Below are 18,256 nucleotides of genomic sequence, written 5' to 3'. Positions count from 1 at the left end.
CACGAGAAATCACTCCTCCCTCATTTCTCCAAAGCAGCAGACTGTCACAAACATGTCTAAGACAGAAGCATTCACGTTGGAATTCAGGCTTTTTTTTGCCAGACCCCCCCAAAAAAAAAAAAACCACCATTTACTTCTAGTTGAGTTGATGCCCTGTAGCTCCCTGAACATTATTGCATCAGAACTAAAAGTTCTTCCAGCTGTTAAGTTAAAGCCACAGAGTTCAAATAGGCAGCATTCACTGTCATTACACTCACGTGGGGAACACTCAGCCGCTGTCTCATTCTATACTGCCAAATTCCAAGTGCGCACAAAGCACACCCCAGCACAGGCCACACTGCACATCAGAAATCCAGCCTGCCACGCCAACACCGGAGGCCTGGGAAGGTGTGTCAGACCCCAAAACCAAAGAGCTGCCCCCACCACCAACCCAACCCAGGCTAGTGACTGATCTGGGCCCTCAGCCTCACCAAGCAGATGCACACTTAACTTCCCACCTAAGTCAAAGGTGTCTAAAGCTCAGAGATGCCCCGGCTCAGCGGGAAACCAGGGAAACAGAACTCAGCCTCTGCCCAGTGCATTGGAGTCCAGGTGTCACCACCATCCAAGACCAGCAAGGGGTCTTAGAGGCCTGGACGTTTAAGAACTTGGGTCACCCTTTGGGCAATGGAGGAGCTGGATTCCCACAGGGCTCCTGGTCAAGCTGAAGGCCTTGGCCGCTTTGCAGCCTTGCCAGTGACTCTCTGGCCCCAGGGCACAGGGTAACCTGGATTCTACCCTAATCTTCAATCCCCAGTCTGACTCCTTGCATTGATGTTCCACTGCTCCAGGACACCCTTCAGTCCAACCCAGTATCCCCAGACCAAGCCCAAGAAGCAGGTGCATGACGTCACGAAGACAAAGTTCTGAAGATGCACCTCCATGGCGCTGAGGGACCACAGCCAAGAGATGGATGGGCTCATGGTCAGAGCCTTCCAGGCTGATCTCTGTCATTTCCATTCCGTGTGGCCCTGGGCATACTGGGTACCCACCTGGCACTCACGTCCTCTTTCAGAAAGCAGGAGGAACACAAATCACTTCCACCTCACTGAGTCAGCCAAAGGTATTAAAGTAATATTGTATGATATAATATTTCAAGTACTTACTATTAGTTCAAATACTACTACCACTGTTGTTACTGGTATTACTATCACTATTTCTATTACTAATACTGGAACTACTCTATGAGTTCCTACCAATGCCGTTGCAACTGGCAGTACTAAGAAGTACTGTCAGTACTGAGTACTAGCACCATCACTATTGAGCCTGAGTATGTTGCTACTGGTACTACCTCTGAACAGTGCTGCTACGACTAACTGCTACTGCTGTGACCCTAAGTATGAGCCCCTAATAATGCTGCTGCTGCTCTAACTGCTACGAGTCCGAGTACTACCACTTCTAAGGGGTACTACCACTGCTGCTAAGTATATGCCCCTGCTGCTTCTATTGCCCCCAGTGACTAGGAATCCCCACATTGGCCGGGTGCTCTGTCTCCCCCTTTTCTGCCATGATTGCCCAAAACCCAACCTTCCAAAAGAGGCCATGATTTTGCCATTTGCAACTGTATTTAGCTTTCTCCAGCTCTGGCCTTTGTGGACCCCCCACCCCCACCCACAGCAGTAAGCATTTTCAGGGAGAGGCATCTGTCACATCAACACTCCAGCACCAGGGGAGGGACTGTCCTCTCTCGGGAGGAAGCCCAACCTTGGCGGCCTCTCCCTCTATGTCTACTTCTCCCACAAGAAGACCTGCAGCTCACTCTGAAAAGGGATCTGGTCACCCCCTGGGGTGTAGAGACCCCCCCCCCCACTCCATGACAGCAAGGGCAGCCAAAAGCCCAGTTCAAACCCAGCCCCATAGTCCACCCTCTTTCCAATTTCTTAAGCATCTGGCTCCAAAGACAAACTAGAGAACCATGACAGCAGAGAGAGACCTGCTCCAGAGATGACCCAGCAGCTGCGTGAGGCCACTCTGAGGCCACACACTCCTGCCCACACCCAAGCTGACACCTGGCAGGGGTCACGGGCAGGGTCAGGACTCAGAAGCCTAGAGAGCTCTGCTCACTGAGGTTGCAAAATCACATTTGGCCAGGAAATCATACACACGTGAACCACGGCAACATTGGCTTATAGCTCAATTTGTTTCTAACTGAGACCTAGTATGACCGTGAAGAAAGTCCATCATCGGGGCACCCTGGCAAAGGTCACAGCGGACTGGTGGCAGTAGCGCACGGTGCGGGGGCCTGATAGACTCCTGCACACTGGCCTACATCTCCACCTGCCCTTCGCAAGGCCAAGGCAGTATCCAGGTGATGGGAAGGACCCTCTCAGAGAGCCCTCACTATCTGGCACAGTGCCCAACACACCTTTCACCTTTGTCACCAGAGAGGTCAATCTCCCAGGCCATCCAGGTACCCGTCACCTGCGAACACCCCGAACACACATGCACACCTGGCAGTGTTCTCCAGCGGCAGAGCAGAGCTCACTGACCAACCTCTCCGCTGCTGTGAGAGTCCTCAACACACACAGAGAAGGCCACGCAGGAGCTGCACCTTCCCTCGCCCCCACCTGTCTCGCCCCCACCACGATGCACTTTTGACAACTCTACTCTCCACCTAACGTCACCCTTTCACAGTAACTTCCGTCCCCACTGCTCTCACACACAAGCAGGACCACCAGGGCCCTCGGGCGGCGCTAAGGTCCCACAAAGGGTCCAGACCACACCGCCAGACTTTCAGCATCTCTTCCGGCAGGACACAGATGAGAACAGGTGCAGGCCACCTGGCCCGGTGCCCCTTGCTGGAGGACCTCGAGGGGGGCTCTTGAAAGTAAAAGAAGCCACGGCTTTCTGCTGTGGGTCTTCCAGGGACTATTCACTTCCAGGCTCCCTGCCACAGAGCCATCGAAACTCTTTTACTCAGTAACTGAGGACAAGAAACTAGGGTGGGCTCGGCAGGGATTCACTGGGCTCCGCAAGGAAATGAGACCTCCTGCACCCAGAGAGTTCTGGTCTCAGCGCCCGGCCTCCGGGGGCAGGGGACACCACCTGGAAGCTCCAGTCTCAGGGTGCCAGAGCACCCCAGGGCCCTGCATTTATCAGATCTGGCTGGGCTAAGTAAACAATTACTTGTTGAGTACCCGTAAATGTCTTCTATTGTTCTTGGCTCTGATCTACATTTGCTTCCTCCAAACCACAGGGCGCATCTCCTTGAGGTGGTGGAACCCCCAGGTGACCCAGGATGACTCTTGGGCTTGGCTACACTTGTGGTATAGAAAGCCTCTCTCAGGGCCGGCGCTATGGCATAGCGGGTAAAGCCGCCACCTGCAGTGCCTGCATCCCATATGGGTGCTGGTTTGAGTCCCAGCTGCTCCACTTCTGATCCAGCTCTCTGCTATGGCCTGGGAAAGCAGTAAAGATGGCCAAAGTCCTTGGGCCCCTACACCTGCGTGGGAGACCTAGAAGAAGCTCTTAGCTGCTGGCTTTGGATCAGCGTAGCTCCAGCCATCGCAGCCAACTGGGGAGTGAACCAGAGGATAAAAGACCTCTCTCTCTCTCTGCCTCTGCCTCTCCTTCTATCTCTATATAACTCTGTCTTTCAAATAAATAAATAAATCTTTAAAAAAGAAAAAGAAAAAGAAAGCAAGCCTCTCTCTGCAGGGCTCTCCTCTCTCAACACTGACAGAAACAGTCATGACCTTGAACTCCAGTCCTGTAAGAACCTCTCCATGCTAGAGATAAATACAGCAGCAGAACCACCTGTGCCTCCATCCTCAGACCTTCCAATACTCTCAGAACCCACCTGACCGCATCTCACCTCCAGTCCCCACTCATCTTAATCCTGAGCCACAGTGCGACATTTGCTCCGTGACCAACCAACTCACTGCATATCAGAGCTTTTACCTCAATCAATGTAAAAATCCCCAAAACCAGATACGACTTCCAGTAACACTTTATGATTGCTTTTGTCAAAGAAGGCGCCTGTGCCTTGTTCTCGGCTGCCAGAACTTCTTTATCCCAGTACCTGCAAGGAAAAAAATAAATAAAAACTAAGAGTTCAATCAAGAAGCAGATATCCTGCCCCGTGGGAAAACAGGGCAGGTGGGTGGCCGGGTAACAGAGGGTGGTTATTACAGGGCATTCTGCGGCTGCCCCGAAATGGCTGGCTAATTGCTGATAGGGTTCCTGAAAGATAGGCCATTGCAATCTGCAGCACCAGGAAAAACAGGCCTTGAGGGGAAAAGCCTCCGTGGGGAACTAGGTACTGCCAAGCTTGCTGGATCCACAGCACCTTCCGTAGCCGCAGAAGGCAGGCAGACACTGGCACAGACAAGTCCAACGGCCTCCTCGAGCGATACCATGTCAGGGACATCCCAGGCAGCCTGGGTCTGGGCCACTGCTTCCTCCATTTCTACAAAGGCATAAGGAGACTCAGGTTTCACCCCGGCCACCAGGATAGGCTAAGTCTGGGATGGTGTTAGGAGAGAGAGGACTGCTAGGGTTCCAGATGGAAGGCAAGGGACCCAGGACAGCTCAGCCAGTCCCAACCGCGAGCCACACACAGCAAGCCTCAGCCCTTGCATCCTGCTTCTCACTGCCTCTCTTACCCTTGCAACTCTTCTCCAAGGTGCTTGGAGCGGTCTTCCGGAAGCACTGAATACATGTCATCCTCCTCCAGCCTCCGTTTATGACCAATTTTAAACAAGGGGTTCAGCCACCTGTTAAAAAGGAAAAGGAGGGTGACATACAGCCAAAGCCATCCAATTGTGTAGACAGAGTCTTACGTCCGTGGGTTTTGTAAAAACACCTGTGTTTTAAATTAACAGCTATAGAAAATATAAACATGTGCTTATGCACACACACAGCCACACTAGCTCTATTCACCAACCAGCCCTAGAAGCAATGACACCCCCATAACAGGACCCCAGTCTTAATTTCTAGACCATTCTATTCCCTTCCCCAGGGGCAAAGAATCAAGGCTCCTTGAAGAAATGGCTGATTCCAATGATTCCAAGGCTGCAGCACAGAACATAAAAGGTGAGCCAGGAACATCATCTTGCAAGGTAAACTAAGAAATCATGGGGGTCAACAATGTGGTATAGCAGGTAAAGCTGCCGCCTGTGATGCTGGCATCCTATATGGGCGCCAGTTCAAGTCATGGCTACTCCACTTCCCAACTCTCCCTGATAATGGCTTGGGAAAAGCAGCAGACGATGGCCCAAATGTTTGAGTCCCTGCACTCACATGGGAGACTCAGAGGAAGCTCCTGGCTCCTGGCTTTGGCCTGGCCCAGCCCTAGCCACTGTGGCCATCTGAGGGAGTAAACCAAAGGATGGACTATATCTCTCACTGTCTGTCTCTCCCTATCTCTGTGTAACTCTGACTTTCAAATAAATAAATAAATATTTTTTAAAAATCATGAGGATGGGTCCAAAGGACAGAGGAGCCAGCTTGAAGGAATCCCAGTTAGCATCCAAGTAAATAATAAAAGCAATGAATCAGCTTCCACTGAATAACCATAGAAGAAAAGGCACAATTGAAAATTATCAACAGAAGTTAAAACCTGCAGATCAAAGTCCAGTGAAAAGTGGGATATTTATTTGTTAAACTTCTTATTCTGTGAAGTATTAAGCCATTTTACTGTAATGTAAATTTAAAATGTTATCTCAAAAACTAAAAAAAGAAAAAAAAGGAAGGAAGGAGGGAGGGAGTGAATATCATTATGTTCTTAGAGCTGTATCTACAAAGCACACTGACTGTTAAAAAAAACTAATTAAAATTTTTTTAAAAATTAAAATACATAAAAAAAGAAAAATAAGATATTGACATCATCTCCAATTATCTTTCTACAAATGAAAAGAAAAAAAAAAAACAGTAACTGTGGGACCTCAAAATACGGCATTAAAATATTTTGAGATTTTTCATTAAAAAAAGCCAAAGGTCTTTGAGTATGTGTAAATCATTGAAATGATAACAATCAGTGTGCAGAGAGAGCCCAAAGGTAAACACTGTTTCACTAGACGTGCCCGGGTGTGGAAATTTCCAAGGCCAGACAACAACCCAGGAAGGCAGAGATCGCGTTTCTCTTACTGACTGATGGTTCCATCACTTCATGGGGGAAAACGCAAGTGTTCCGGGAATATTTGTTGAGCAAATCATATCTCTGAATCATTAGGGAAGCAGTAACAGAAACTGAGCTGCAGGCTGGCTGACCCTAGGAGCCTGGCACCTCTAGGGAGCCCTGGTGCAGGGGTCAGCAGACAGGATTCCGGGGCCAGCAGCAGGGCTAAGGACCCAGGGTCCCCATGGCCTTGGTCACACCCCTCCTACTTCCTCAAGTTCAGCACCTCATCACTTCTGCCAGTGTCTAAACCTCGGCAGAGACCACCAGGCAGTGGGCCCCTGTCCGAAGGGATAGCTCGTCCCTGTGTAACACATGCCTGTTAGCATAATGCATGGCCAGGGAGCCGATAGGAAGCAAATGTGCTTGATTGACCAGAGGTCAAATAGTACTTCATAGAGGTCCTACATGGGGAGCAAGTGCACAGTGACTCCTGTAGTTGATTTAACAATTGACATTCTTATTTACAAAGTCAGTGGTCACCCAAGGCTCTTATCATGAGCTTCCAAAGCTATGGAAGCCTTTTGAGTCCACAAACTCTGTCATTATTTAGACAGGGTCATAAACAAAGTAGAAGCTCTCTCTCCTCCTTTCAGAGAAAGGTACCTCTCCTCCTTTGATGGCCCGTTCTTTCCACTGTGATATTATTCAAAGAGATCTTTCATGTAGGCCATTTTTTGCTATTGTCTCGGTTTTCCATGCCTGAAATGCTCTCATGGGCTTTTTGCCAGATCCAAATGCCTTAAGGGCTGATTCTGAGGCCAGAGTGCTGTTTACAGTGTTTGTCATTCTAGGAGTCTGCTGTGTGGCCTGCTTCCCATGTTGAATCATCCTCCCCCCACACACTTTTTTTTTTTTTTTTTTTTTTGACAGGCAGAGTTAGAGAGAGAGATGGAGAGAAAGGTCTTCCTTCCATTGGTTCACCCCCCAAATGGCTGCCACAATCCGCCGATCGGAAGCCAGGAGCCAGGTGCTTCCTCCTCATCTCCGATGCAGGTACAGGGCCCAAGCACCTGGGCCATCCTCCACTGCCTTCCCATGCCACAGCAGAGAGCTGGACTGGAAGAGGAGCAACTGGGACTAGTACCCAGTGCCCCACAGGGGACTAGAAACCAGGGTGCCAGTGCCACAGGCAGAGGATTAGCCTAGTGAGCCACAGCGCTGGCCATTCTCCCCCTTTTAATTCTATCTATTGTAATTAGCAGACACTTGGTCTTATTTATGTGATCCCTTTGATACTTATTCCTATCTTTATGATCAGTTATGCACTTAAAATGATCACTTTAACTAGTAAGATGGTATTGGTACCTGCCAATGTAATGAGATTTGGAGTCCCATGGCAAGTTTTTAGCTTCACCCTTAGGTGTAAGTTCACAGGAACGTGTGCCAAACTGTACATCTCCTTCCTCTCTTTTTCTCACTCTTATTTTTAACAGGGATCAATTTTCAATTGGATTTAAACACCTAAGAGTAATTCTGTGTTAAGTAAAGAGTTCAACCAATGGTATTAAGTAGAAAAAGAAAATAGTAAAAAGAATAAAATAACTGTTCCTCGACAGTCAGGACAAGGGCTGATTAAGTCACTGCTTCTCATAGTGTCAGTTTCACCTCTACAAGTTTCCTTTTAGGTGCTCAGTTAGTTGTCACAGATCAGAAAGAATATAAGATATTTGTCCATTTGGGATGGGCTTATTTCACTCAGTATGATGTTTTCCAGATTCCTCCATTTTGTTGCAAATGACCGGATTTCATTTTTTTGACCACTGTGTAGTATTCCAGAGTACATATCCCATATTTCTTTATCTAGTCTTCCACTGATGGGCATTTAGGTTGATTCCATGTTTTAGCAATTGTGACTTGAGCTGCAATAAACATGGAGGTGCAGACAGCTCTTTTATTTCCCAATTTAATTTCCCTTGGGTAAATTCCAAGGAGTGGGATAGCTGGGTCTTACGGTAGGACTATATTCAGATTTCTCCAAACTATCTTCCACAGTGGCTATACCAGTTTACTTTCCCACCAACAGTGGATTAGGGTACATTTTTCCCCACATCCTTGCCAGCATTTGTTATTTGTTGATTTCTGTATGAAAGCCATTCTATCTGGGGTGAGGTGAAACCACATTGTGGTTTTGATTTTCATTTCCCTGACGGCTAGTGATCCTGAACATTTTTTCATGTGTCTGTTGGCCATTTGGATTTCCTCTTTTGAAAAATGTCTGTTTACGTCCTTCGCCCATCTCTTAAGTGGGTTGTTTGTTTGTTGCTGTGGAGTTTCTTGGCCTCTTTGTAGATTCTGGTTATTAATCCTTTATCAGTTGCATAGTTTGCAAATAATTTCTCCCATTCTGTCAGTTGCCTCTTCACTTTCCTGTTACTTTTGCCATACAGAAACTTCTCAATCTGATGTAAAACAGTGCACTTCCACGCAAGCACAGCAGCACACAGTCACACTCAGTCCAAACACAGGAAGCTAGCAGCTCAGAAATACGGAGGAGAAGCCCAAGGAGATGTTCTCCAACACAGAGTCTTGTCTGTACCATTTCCAGAAGGCCGTACACCTACACATAACTTACTGAAAGATTTTTTTTTTAATAGATCTTATTCACTTGAGAGGCAGAGTTACAGACAGAGAGGAGAGAGGAGAGAGGAGAGAGATCTTTCATCCTCTGATTCACTCCCCAAATCGCTGCAATGGCTGGAGCTGGGCCAATCCGAAGCCAGGAAACAGGTGCTTCCTCCAGGTCTCCCACACGGGTGCAGGGGCCCAAGCACTTGAGCCATTTTTCATGGCTTTCCCAGGCCAGAAGCAGAGAGCTGCATCGGAAGAGGAGTAGCTGGGATACGAACCAGCACCCATAGGGATACCTGCACACCAGCTAGAGGATTAGCCTACTATACCCCAGGGCCAGTTCCTACTTACAGAGAATTTTGACGCTTTCTTTATTGTTGGTGATTTTTTTTTTCTTTGTCAAGAATTTGAAAAGTGTTTAATAGTGACTTACTGATGTGGTTTAAAGAGGATAACTTTGGAGTAGCAAGTAAAGCCTGCAGTACCAGCTTTCCATTTAGGTACTGGTTCAAGTCTCGGCTATTCCACTTCTGATCCAGCTCCCTGCTAATGCACTGAGAAAGCAGCAGCAGATGGCCCAAGTCCTCAGGCCTCTGCACCCACATGGGAGACCCAGAAGAAACTCCAGGCTCCTGGCTTCAACCTGGCCCAGCATCCCTATGGGATGCCAGCACTGCAGGCAGCGACTTTACCCGCTACTCACAGCGCCGGCCCCCCTCATTGAATTTCTACTGGTGTTTCCAAGGAAAATGCCTGAGAAGGCCTTTCCCACTCGCCGCAAGGACAAAGGTTAGCACACACAGCCAGCTGTCTCCTCTCCCCACCCCTCTCGGCAGAGCCGGTGCCGTTGGAATGGTGCATCTTCACAGACGAGTCTCCATAGAGATGCAATAAACACAAGTGTTCTTCCAGTGAATTTTGGTAGAAATGGGGTTTTTATAAACACAATGAGATAAAGTTTCACTTTCCATGTGGCAATACAAACGGAATTTCTCAAACGGCATTATGTGTTTTTCTCTAAATCCAATCCTGATATGCTTTCGACATCTTTGTATGTATGTAATCATTTGCAGAAACGGTGGTTGCTATTTTGCTAAAAGACAATGTCTATTGCCAAAGGGGACAAAAGTGACCAGGACGCACATAACTGACTGCAGGTTCAACATGGCCTCCTTGTGGGTATCTGACAGGCACCTCAAAGTGAGAGCTGTCCAAATAGCACACCTTTGCCTCCTCAAAATCCTGTTCTTCCCACAGTCTCCTCCCTACCAGTTAACAGCAATATAGCTTCCCCACTGCTCACACATTAAAAAAAAACCTCTCAAGGTCATTCCCTCCTTTGTTACCCTAATATCACATCTCTAACCCAGCAGCCAATCTGTCATTCCCACCTTCAAGTATACCCAGGAACTACCGCCCTGGCCCTCCTAGGAGGCACCATTTAAAGGCTACCACATGCCACTTTTTCTTTTTAAAGATTTATTTATTTATTTGGAAGGCAGAGTTATAGAGAGGCAGAGGCAGAGGCACACAGAGAGAGAGAGAGAGAGAGAGGTCTTCCATCCACTGGTTCACTCCCTAAATGGCCTCAAAGGCTAGAGCTGGGCCAAGGCGAAGCTAGGAGCAGATCCCCGATGTGGGTGCAGGGGCCCAAGCATGTGTGTCATCTCCTACTGCTTTCCCAGGCTATAGCAGAGAGCTGGATCAGAATGGAACAGCTGGGCCTCAAACCAGCACCCATATGGGATGCCAGCACTGCAGGCAGAGGCTTAGCCTGCCACGCCACAGCACCAACCACCACTTGTCTTTCAAATGATGGTTGCTCCCAAGGACAGAGTTTTTCTGTGTTGTTTGCTGCAATGCCCACACCTAGAACATGCCAGGCACGTGCAAGACCCTCAGCTTTGTCATATGCCTCCTAAGAACGAATGCATCCTCTACAAGTCCCTACTTGTGGTATTAACCTACAAAGCCCATTACAGTGGTGGACAGGTGGTGCAGCGTTTGGACAGCTGCTTGGGGTACCCACAATCCATACTTAGGTGCCTAGTTCAAGTCCTGGCTATTCTGCTTCCAGTCCAACTTCCTGCTAACATGCACCCTGAGAGGAAGGAGGTATTAGCTCAAGTGCTTGGGTCCCTATCACTCAGGCAAGAAACCCTGACTGAGTCCCAGGCCCAGCCCTAAGTACTGGGGGTATTTACGGAATGAGCCAGCAGATGAGAAGCCTCTCTTCATCTGTCTCTCTTTCAAACATAATGAAAAGAAATAAAAATTTAAAACAAACATTACTATAGTATCAAACACAACAAGGCTAAACTGCAGGAAATAAATATCAAGTAATAGTAAAGTATTCCAAAGGCACCAGTTCTCAGCCTGGAATCTGCAAATGTGTTTCAAGAATGTGGTAAGAGATAAATGTAGGCAACTGTGCATTTCCTAGCACTAGGTGGGGTGAGGAGGGGTAGTCCACTGCCAGCCCACTGCTTCTCCTCTATCACCAAAGAAATTTAACTCAATCGCAAACTTGCATGCCCAGGGAGCAAAACGGAAAAGAATTAAACCCTTCAAGTTCACTAGAGCCACCCACCTAACAACGTTTCCAGGCCTGGCTGCAAGAAAGGCCCCATACACCTGATTCCCTCAACCTCCTCCCCACTCTCCATGCCCTGAAGGTCATGTTCTCCCAGGCACAGACATTCCTGGAATCAGTTCAGCATGTGATCACATGCTTACACGGCGCATGCGCTATAGTGGCCCACAGCAGACCAAACGACACACGGCTGGCTACCAGCACGCTGTCATCTTCTTTCCTGATTCCCGAGCGAGGCTTCTCCATTCCTAAAACGTGCTCAAACCCATTTGGTCATCCCTCACTGCTTCAGCTACTTGCCTGTCCTTTCTACGTCAAGATGAATGAAGCGGCAGTACACACCCTGTTCACGCTCTCTGCCCCAGGCTCTGTGAGGTCCTCCCGGACCATGGGCGCTGCAGATGGCCAAGCACAGAGTTCCGGAGCCTTCTCTGCTTCGTTCCCTGTTCCCCCTCCAGCCAATCCATGCCCTGCCCTTCTTTACCACGCCCCTTGACTGCTCATCACCTCTTCCCAACCCTTTCTCCCACTCGACAGCCAACCACTGTGCCTGGTAAACTGTCCTGGATCTCTTCACAAAAAGAGAAAGAGAAGACACACTTGACACGTGTGCACACAATTCAGTGACAGAATAAAGGAATCCCATTTAAGACACCATTTCTGCCGCCACCTCGCACGGCTGTGAGCAGGTCAAAGCACCCCCCCTTGCCACTATTGAGTAAAGGACCTCACAAACAATGCCCTCCTCTCGTCATGTCAGGAGAGAGGTCAACTGCCACCACATCCCTGCTGAGCCCACGGGTGTCACCTCCAAACACTCTCGCGTTAGTACCCATGCAGAGCAAGCGCTTTCTTCCAAATGATTAAAGCTGCCCCGGCTTGGACATGGTGTCCGTGTGTCCCTCAAGCACTCACGTGCTGCAGCTTGGTCCCCAGTGTGGTGAAGAGGTGGTGGAGTCTTCAAGAGGTGGGGGCCAGGGGCCGGCACTGTGGCATAGTCTGTTAAGCCTCCGCCTGCGGCACCAGCATCCCATAGGGACATTGGCTAGTGTCCCGGCTGCTCTTCTTTCAATCTAGCTCTTTCCTATGGCTTGGGAAAGTGGTGAAGAATGGCCCAAGGGCTTGGGCCCCTGCACCTGCATGGAAGACGCAGGAGAGGCTCCTGGCTTCAGATCGGCCCAGCTCCAGCCATTGCAGCCATTTGGAGAGTGAACCAACAGATGGAAGACCTCTCTCTCTCTCTCTCTCTCTCTGTAACTCTACTTCTCAAATAAATAAATAATTTTTTTTAAATAATAAAAAACAAAGAGATGGAGGTCAGTGGGAGGTCCTCAGGTCACTGCAGGCACTGCCCTTGAACAAGCTGCTCTAGTTTTCCTGGGAGTCCCCCCACCCAGAGAGCTGTTATAAAAGAGCAAGCCTGGAGGCAGGTACTGTGGCATAGTGGGTAAAGCCATGGCCTGCAGTGCCAGCATCCCATGTGGGCGCTGGATCGAGACTCAGCTGCTCCACTTCCAATCCGGCTCTCTGCTATGGCCTGGGAAAGCAGTAGAAGATGGTCCAAGTCCTTAGGCCTCTGCACCCATGTGGGAGACCTGGAAGAAGCTCCTGGCTCCTGGCTTCACATCAGCACAGCTCCGAGGGCCATTGTGGCCAACTGGGGAGTGAACCAGAGTATGGAAGACCTCTCTCTCTCTCTGTCCCTCCTTCTCTCTGTGTGTGACTCAGACTTTCAAATAAATAAATAAATCTTAAAAAAAAAAAAAAAAGCAAGCCTGGGGGTTCCCCTCACCCTGGCTTCCTGTTCCACCACAGGATCACTCCCTCTCAGGCACACTGCCCCTGGGAAGGCATCTGCCACGAGGTCCTCACCACATATGAGCCAAGGCCAGGGCCACACACTTGACCCCCAAGACCAGAGTGAATAAACTTCTTTTCCTTAGAAAGTCCCAGCCTCGGACACTTCATCATAGCAACTAAAACCAAACTACTGCAAAACCTCAGCCCCCACAAGGGAAAACATGGCCTTTGCTTCCAGGCTGAGGAGCCCCTACAAGACAAAGGAACAAGCAAGCATCTGGTGCTGCTCATTTGGATTTGTAGACCAAGAAGCACAGATGAGAAGAGGGTTTACTTGGACAAGGAATTACTCTGGAAGCAGAACTACATGCATGTGAATATGCAATCTACAGTTATTCAATCACAAGGGGTCTCACTCAAGGCTAAACAACTACTAGAGTTTATTCAAGTTGTGTTGATGCTTTCTGAGACTGCTAAGGCTTATCAGTCCACAGAAAATCAATGTCTGTGCATTTAAGTTAATTTAGGAGACGTGCAATCCCATGCAGCCTGCAGAGCCATGCCCTGCATCCAGGCATCGCTCTGAGCGTGCCTACGTATTTACAGTAGCTCTAACTGGCTTCGCCAGTTGTAAAGTCCATCTGTCCCAACAAGAGCCCTCCCTCACTGCCAGCCTGGCTGTCTCCTTGTCCCCTGAACACACCTTGATTCTTCTGTTCTGTCCCCACCCTGTCAGCCTCTACTCCTTTCCGATCTTTTTGATGCTGCTGTTCTGTTTTGTTTTAAATTTTAATAATTTAGAGCAGTTATGGGTACCCAGAAAAACTGAGCAAAAGGTGGAGAGATCCAGGTGCTGTCTGCCCCTACAGACCTACAGCCTCCACCACAATCAATGCCCCTGCCAGGGTGTCGACTTGTTACAACTGATGAAGCTACACTGGCATCATTGTCACTCCAAGTCCATAACTCACATTAGGGTTCATTCTCAGTGCGTGTGGACAGTATAATGACACGCATCTTTCATTACAGCATCATACAGAGTATTCTCGGTGCCCTAAAACCTCTCCGTGTTCCACTCACTCATCCTTTCCTCACACCTCACTCCTGGCAAATCCTCATCTTTTTACTGTGTGCACAGTGTGGCCTTTTCCAGAAAGTCAGATGTGGAGCTGGAAATTGGAATCATATATCATGCAGCTTTTCCAGGCTGGCTCCTTTGACAAGGTAACACTCCTATGTGTTTAACATTCTTCCACATCTCGCCATGGCTTGACAGCTAATGTATTCCTTTTTATCATGGAATACTCTTCTATTGTCTGGATCTACCATGTATCCATTCACCAACTAAAGGACCTCTCAGTTGCTGCCAGGTTTCGGCAATTAGGAACAAAGCTGTTATTATCACCTGTGTGCAGGTACTTGTGTGAACTCAAGTTTTAAATTCATTCACGTAAATACCAAAGAGCGTGCTGGACTGCACCCGAAGAGTATGTTTAGCTTTGTAAGAACAGCCTTCCAAAGTAGCTGGATCACTCTGCACACCACCACCACTCCACCCCACCCCACCCCAGCAAGGAATGACCATTCCTGTCCCTTCTCTTACCTGACCTAACCCTTGCTTCAACTCTAGCTTCTGCACCAGTCTTCTCTGATTCTCCCTCTGGAAAACCTCTCCTGCCGTGGGACCATGGAAATCTATATGGCAGTCACCAAAAATCCCTGCACAGGGGCCAGGGTTGTGGTACAGGAGGTCAAGTCGCCGCCTGCACCGCGGCATTCAATATCAGAGCACCTGTTCAAGCTGGATATTTGGCGCTAGCTCACAATTCCAGCTTCCTGCTATTGTGTACCCTGGAAGAGAGCAGGTGCTGGTTCAAACGCTTGGGCTCCTGCTACCCACATGGGAGACCTGGACTGAGTTCCCAGCTTCTGCCTCTCACCTGGCCCCACCCAATCTGTTGCAAGCATTTAGGGAGGAAACCAGCAGATGATAGGGTACAGCCTCTCTCTCTCTCCCTCTCTCCCTCTCTCTCTAATTAAAGTAATAAAATTGCCTGGTACATAACCTTAGGTCTGCGGTCACCAGTTAAAAGTCCACAGACAAGATGCCAGTAGCACACACATTTGGAGTAACACACATTATTCTCATATAATAGAGCCATACACACTGAGAAAGTTGTCCCTAAAAATCCCAATTTCCAAAACTCAGACACCTGCTGACAGTGCCCACATTTCCTGCACACTTCTCTGACACTTTCCATTCTACTCTGTCTCATTCACAAAGAAACAGCAGAGCCAGTTACATCCATGTTCACAGTGGCACCATTCAGAACAAGCAGATGAAGAAGCAACTTGGGGCCAGTGCCGTGGCACAGAAGGTTAATGCCCTGGCCTGAAGTGCCGGCATCCCATATGGGCACCGGTTCAAGACCCGGCTGTTCTTCCGATCCAGCTCTCTGCTATGGCCTAGGAAAGCAGTGGAAGATGGCCCAAGTCCTTGGGCCCCTGCACCCATGTGGGAGACCCGGAAGAAGCACCTGGCTCCTGGCTTCAGATCGGCCCAGCTCTGGCCATTGCGGCCAATTGGGGAGTGAACCAGCAGATAGAAGACCTCTCTCTCTCTCTCTCTCTCTCTCTCTCTAACTCTTTCAAATAAATAAATAAATCTTTATTAAAAAAAAAAAAGCAACTTAAGAGTCCATCAACAGATGGGCAGATAAACAAAAGGTGGCATGTGCACCCAGTAGACAGCATTCTGTGTTTAAAAAGGAAGGAAATCCATGGGGCCAGCCGCGGCACGGTAAGCTAAGCTGCTGCCTGCAACACCAGCATCCCATATCGGGTGCCAGTCTGAGTCCCAGCTGCTCCCTGCTAATGTGCCTGGCAACGCAACAGAAGGTGGCCAAGCCTTGGGCCCCTGTCACCTACATGGGAGACCCAGATGGAGTTCCAGGCTCCTGGCTTCGGCTTGGCCTGGCTCCTGCAATGGCGGTCGTTCAAGGAGTGAACCTACGTATGGAAGATTCTCTCTCCCTTTCAAATAAATCAATCTTTAAAAAGAGAAAAGGAAGGAAATTATGACACATACAAAGCCATGGATGAACTCAGGATCCTGTAAGCTTTACAATGCCGGTCACAAAAGGACAAACACCGCGATTCCAGTGACATGAGCTACACAAAATTTTCCAGTTCCTAGAGACAGAAGCAGAGAACAGTGGCTGCCAGGGAGTGGGGGAGGGGAGTTGGGAAGCTGCAGTTTAACAGGGACAAGGTTTCAGTTTTACAGGATGAAGAGTTCTGTGCATGGATGGTGGTGGCAGTGGCAAGGTGAATATAATTATACATATCCTATATATATATAATTAATATAATTAGTGCCACTGACCTGAACACTTTCAACAGCTACGATGGTAAATTTTGTTATGTGTACTTGATACAATTTTTTTAATCTTAAAAAGAGAAGACAGACGTCCATTGAAATGTACTAAACTGATTTCCTGCTGTGCTAATGAATAGGCTGAGCCCCTAAGTCTGGAAACAGCAGCGCACACGGCTCCACACCACAGACACTGTGCCCTTAGCACCAGTGTCTCAGTCACAGAGTGCAGGGACGGCCCCTCCGTCACTGTCACACTCGGGCTGGCACCGTCCCTGGGACACAGGCGGGCGCGTGCCATCTGCAATGCACAACAGCAGGCACGAGTCTAGACGGGCACGGAGGGCTTCCTGTCTTAGAGCTCACACTTGGCTGCCACCCCTGCATGACTTCCTGTTTTCCTTAAACTGAGGAGGAAGTGACATGAACACGACTGACACGGGACACGCCACCCGCTCTGCTGAGAAGCCAGCACTGCACACAGCAGCGCAACCAGCTGAGGCCCAGAGCCACAGTGCCCAGGGGACCCAGGCTCCTGAGTGTCCCAGGAGCACAAAGCTGGAGTTTAAACAATAAAATAAACACTGGGGCCGGCGTTGTGGCCTAGCAGGTGAAGCCACCACCTGCAACACCAGCATCCAATATGGGTGCCAGGTTGAGTTCCGGTTGCTCCACTTCCAATCCAGCTCCCTGCTAATGCACCTGGGAAAGTGGTAGAGGATGGCCCAAGTGCTTGGGTCCCTGCACCCACCTGGGAGACCTGGCTGAAGCACTTGGCTTCGGACCAGCCCAGCTCTGGCCATTACAGCCATTAGGGCAGTGAATCAGCGGATGAAAGAGCTTTCTCCGTGTCTCCCTCTCTCTTCTTAACTTTCAAGTAAATAAATAAATTTTTTTAAAAAAATAACACTGAAACAGTGGAAAAACCAGCAACAAAAGGTCACACTGGGGAGGCTCCCAGCCCTCACTACTGGGGGCCCTCCCTCACCCCATTTCCCTGCAGGGGCCTTGGGGAGCAGTGGAAGAGACATTACCCTGAGCTTCCCCTGGACGGAGCCCCTTGGAAAGCCTGGTTCTTGTAAGGCTACCTCCACACTTCAGCCACCTGCTCCCCAGGCCATAAGCCAAGCAGGTGTCTACCTTGGGGCAATGAGGCCAGCACTCCTGCCAAGGGCCACACCAGCACCCACGAACCTGTAATGGCCACCTAAGTCCTCACATCTGCCTCTGTAGCCAGTGTACAGTGACCGGCCCCAGGTAAACCCCCACCCACGCCCTCACAGCACCTGCCACTCCCACCACAGGTGGCCAGCTCCCCTGTGTCCTTGGCTCCTGGCCAAGCAGAGGCCTGCGTGACCCCTGGGGACCCAGCTTTTCACTCGCACCACCCTCTAGCCTCAGGGGTAGCCCTCCATCGCCCACCTCCATCTTCCAGCCCCATACCCCTCCTAGCTGTAAACACCCCAGCACCTCCAGAGGCCGTGCACCCAGAGACTGACCACTCTACCCCTGCAGCAGCTGGAGCGGCCCTGCCCCAGCTTCCCCCAACCCCCAACCAGCATCACCATCGATGACACAGAAAATACCCAGAACCCAGCCGCTTGCTTCCAGCTTCTCTCTTCTGGAACATTCCTTCTCTCCAAACTCAGATGACTTTGAATGTACTCAGGATGGTTCCTCAGACCTCCGTCCCCTACCCCACCTGCCACTCTCCTATTTCTAGGTGCTGCCTCTCGGGTCCCTGCAGGTCGTAGACTGA

General features: G+C 49.4%; 1 protein-coding gene across 2 annotated transcripts in view; it reads right to left on the bottom strand.

Moving 5' to 3' along the window:
• The window catches only part of ABCC4 (ATP binding cassette subfamily C member 4 (PEL blood group)), a 267,134-nt gene that overhangs the window by 212,820 nt on the left and 36,058 nt on the right, over window positions 1-18,256 (bottom strand). Inside the window, exons 2-3 of one of the 2 annotated variants that reach the window (XM_002713003.5) lie at window positions 4,644-4,754; window positions 3,940-4,060 (exon numbers count right to left, since the gene is read on the bottom strand). The exons of the other annotated variant lie outside the window; for it this stretch is intronic. Of the exons in view, the coding sequence (XP_002713049.1) occupies window positions 3,940-4,060; window positions 4,644-4,754 (232 nt within the window). The remainder of the gene's footprint in view (window positions 1-3,939; window positions 4,061-4,643; window positions 4,755-18,256) is intronic. 2 annotated transcript variants of the gene reach the window in all.

This window comes from Oryctolagus cuniculus, chromosome 9, assembly GCF_964237555.1.
Source record: "Oryctolagus cuniculus chromosome 9, mOryCun1.1, whole genome shotgun sequence".
NCBI lineage: Eukaryota > Metazoa > Chordata > Mammalia > Lagomorpha > Leporidae > Oryctolagus > Oryctolagus cuniculus.
The sequence above is the reverse complement of the archived record's forward strand: the minus strand, read 5'-3'. Positions and strand labels throughout refer to the sequence as shown.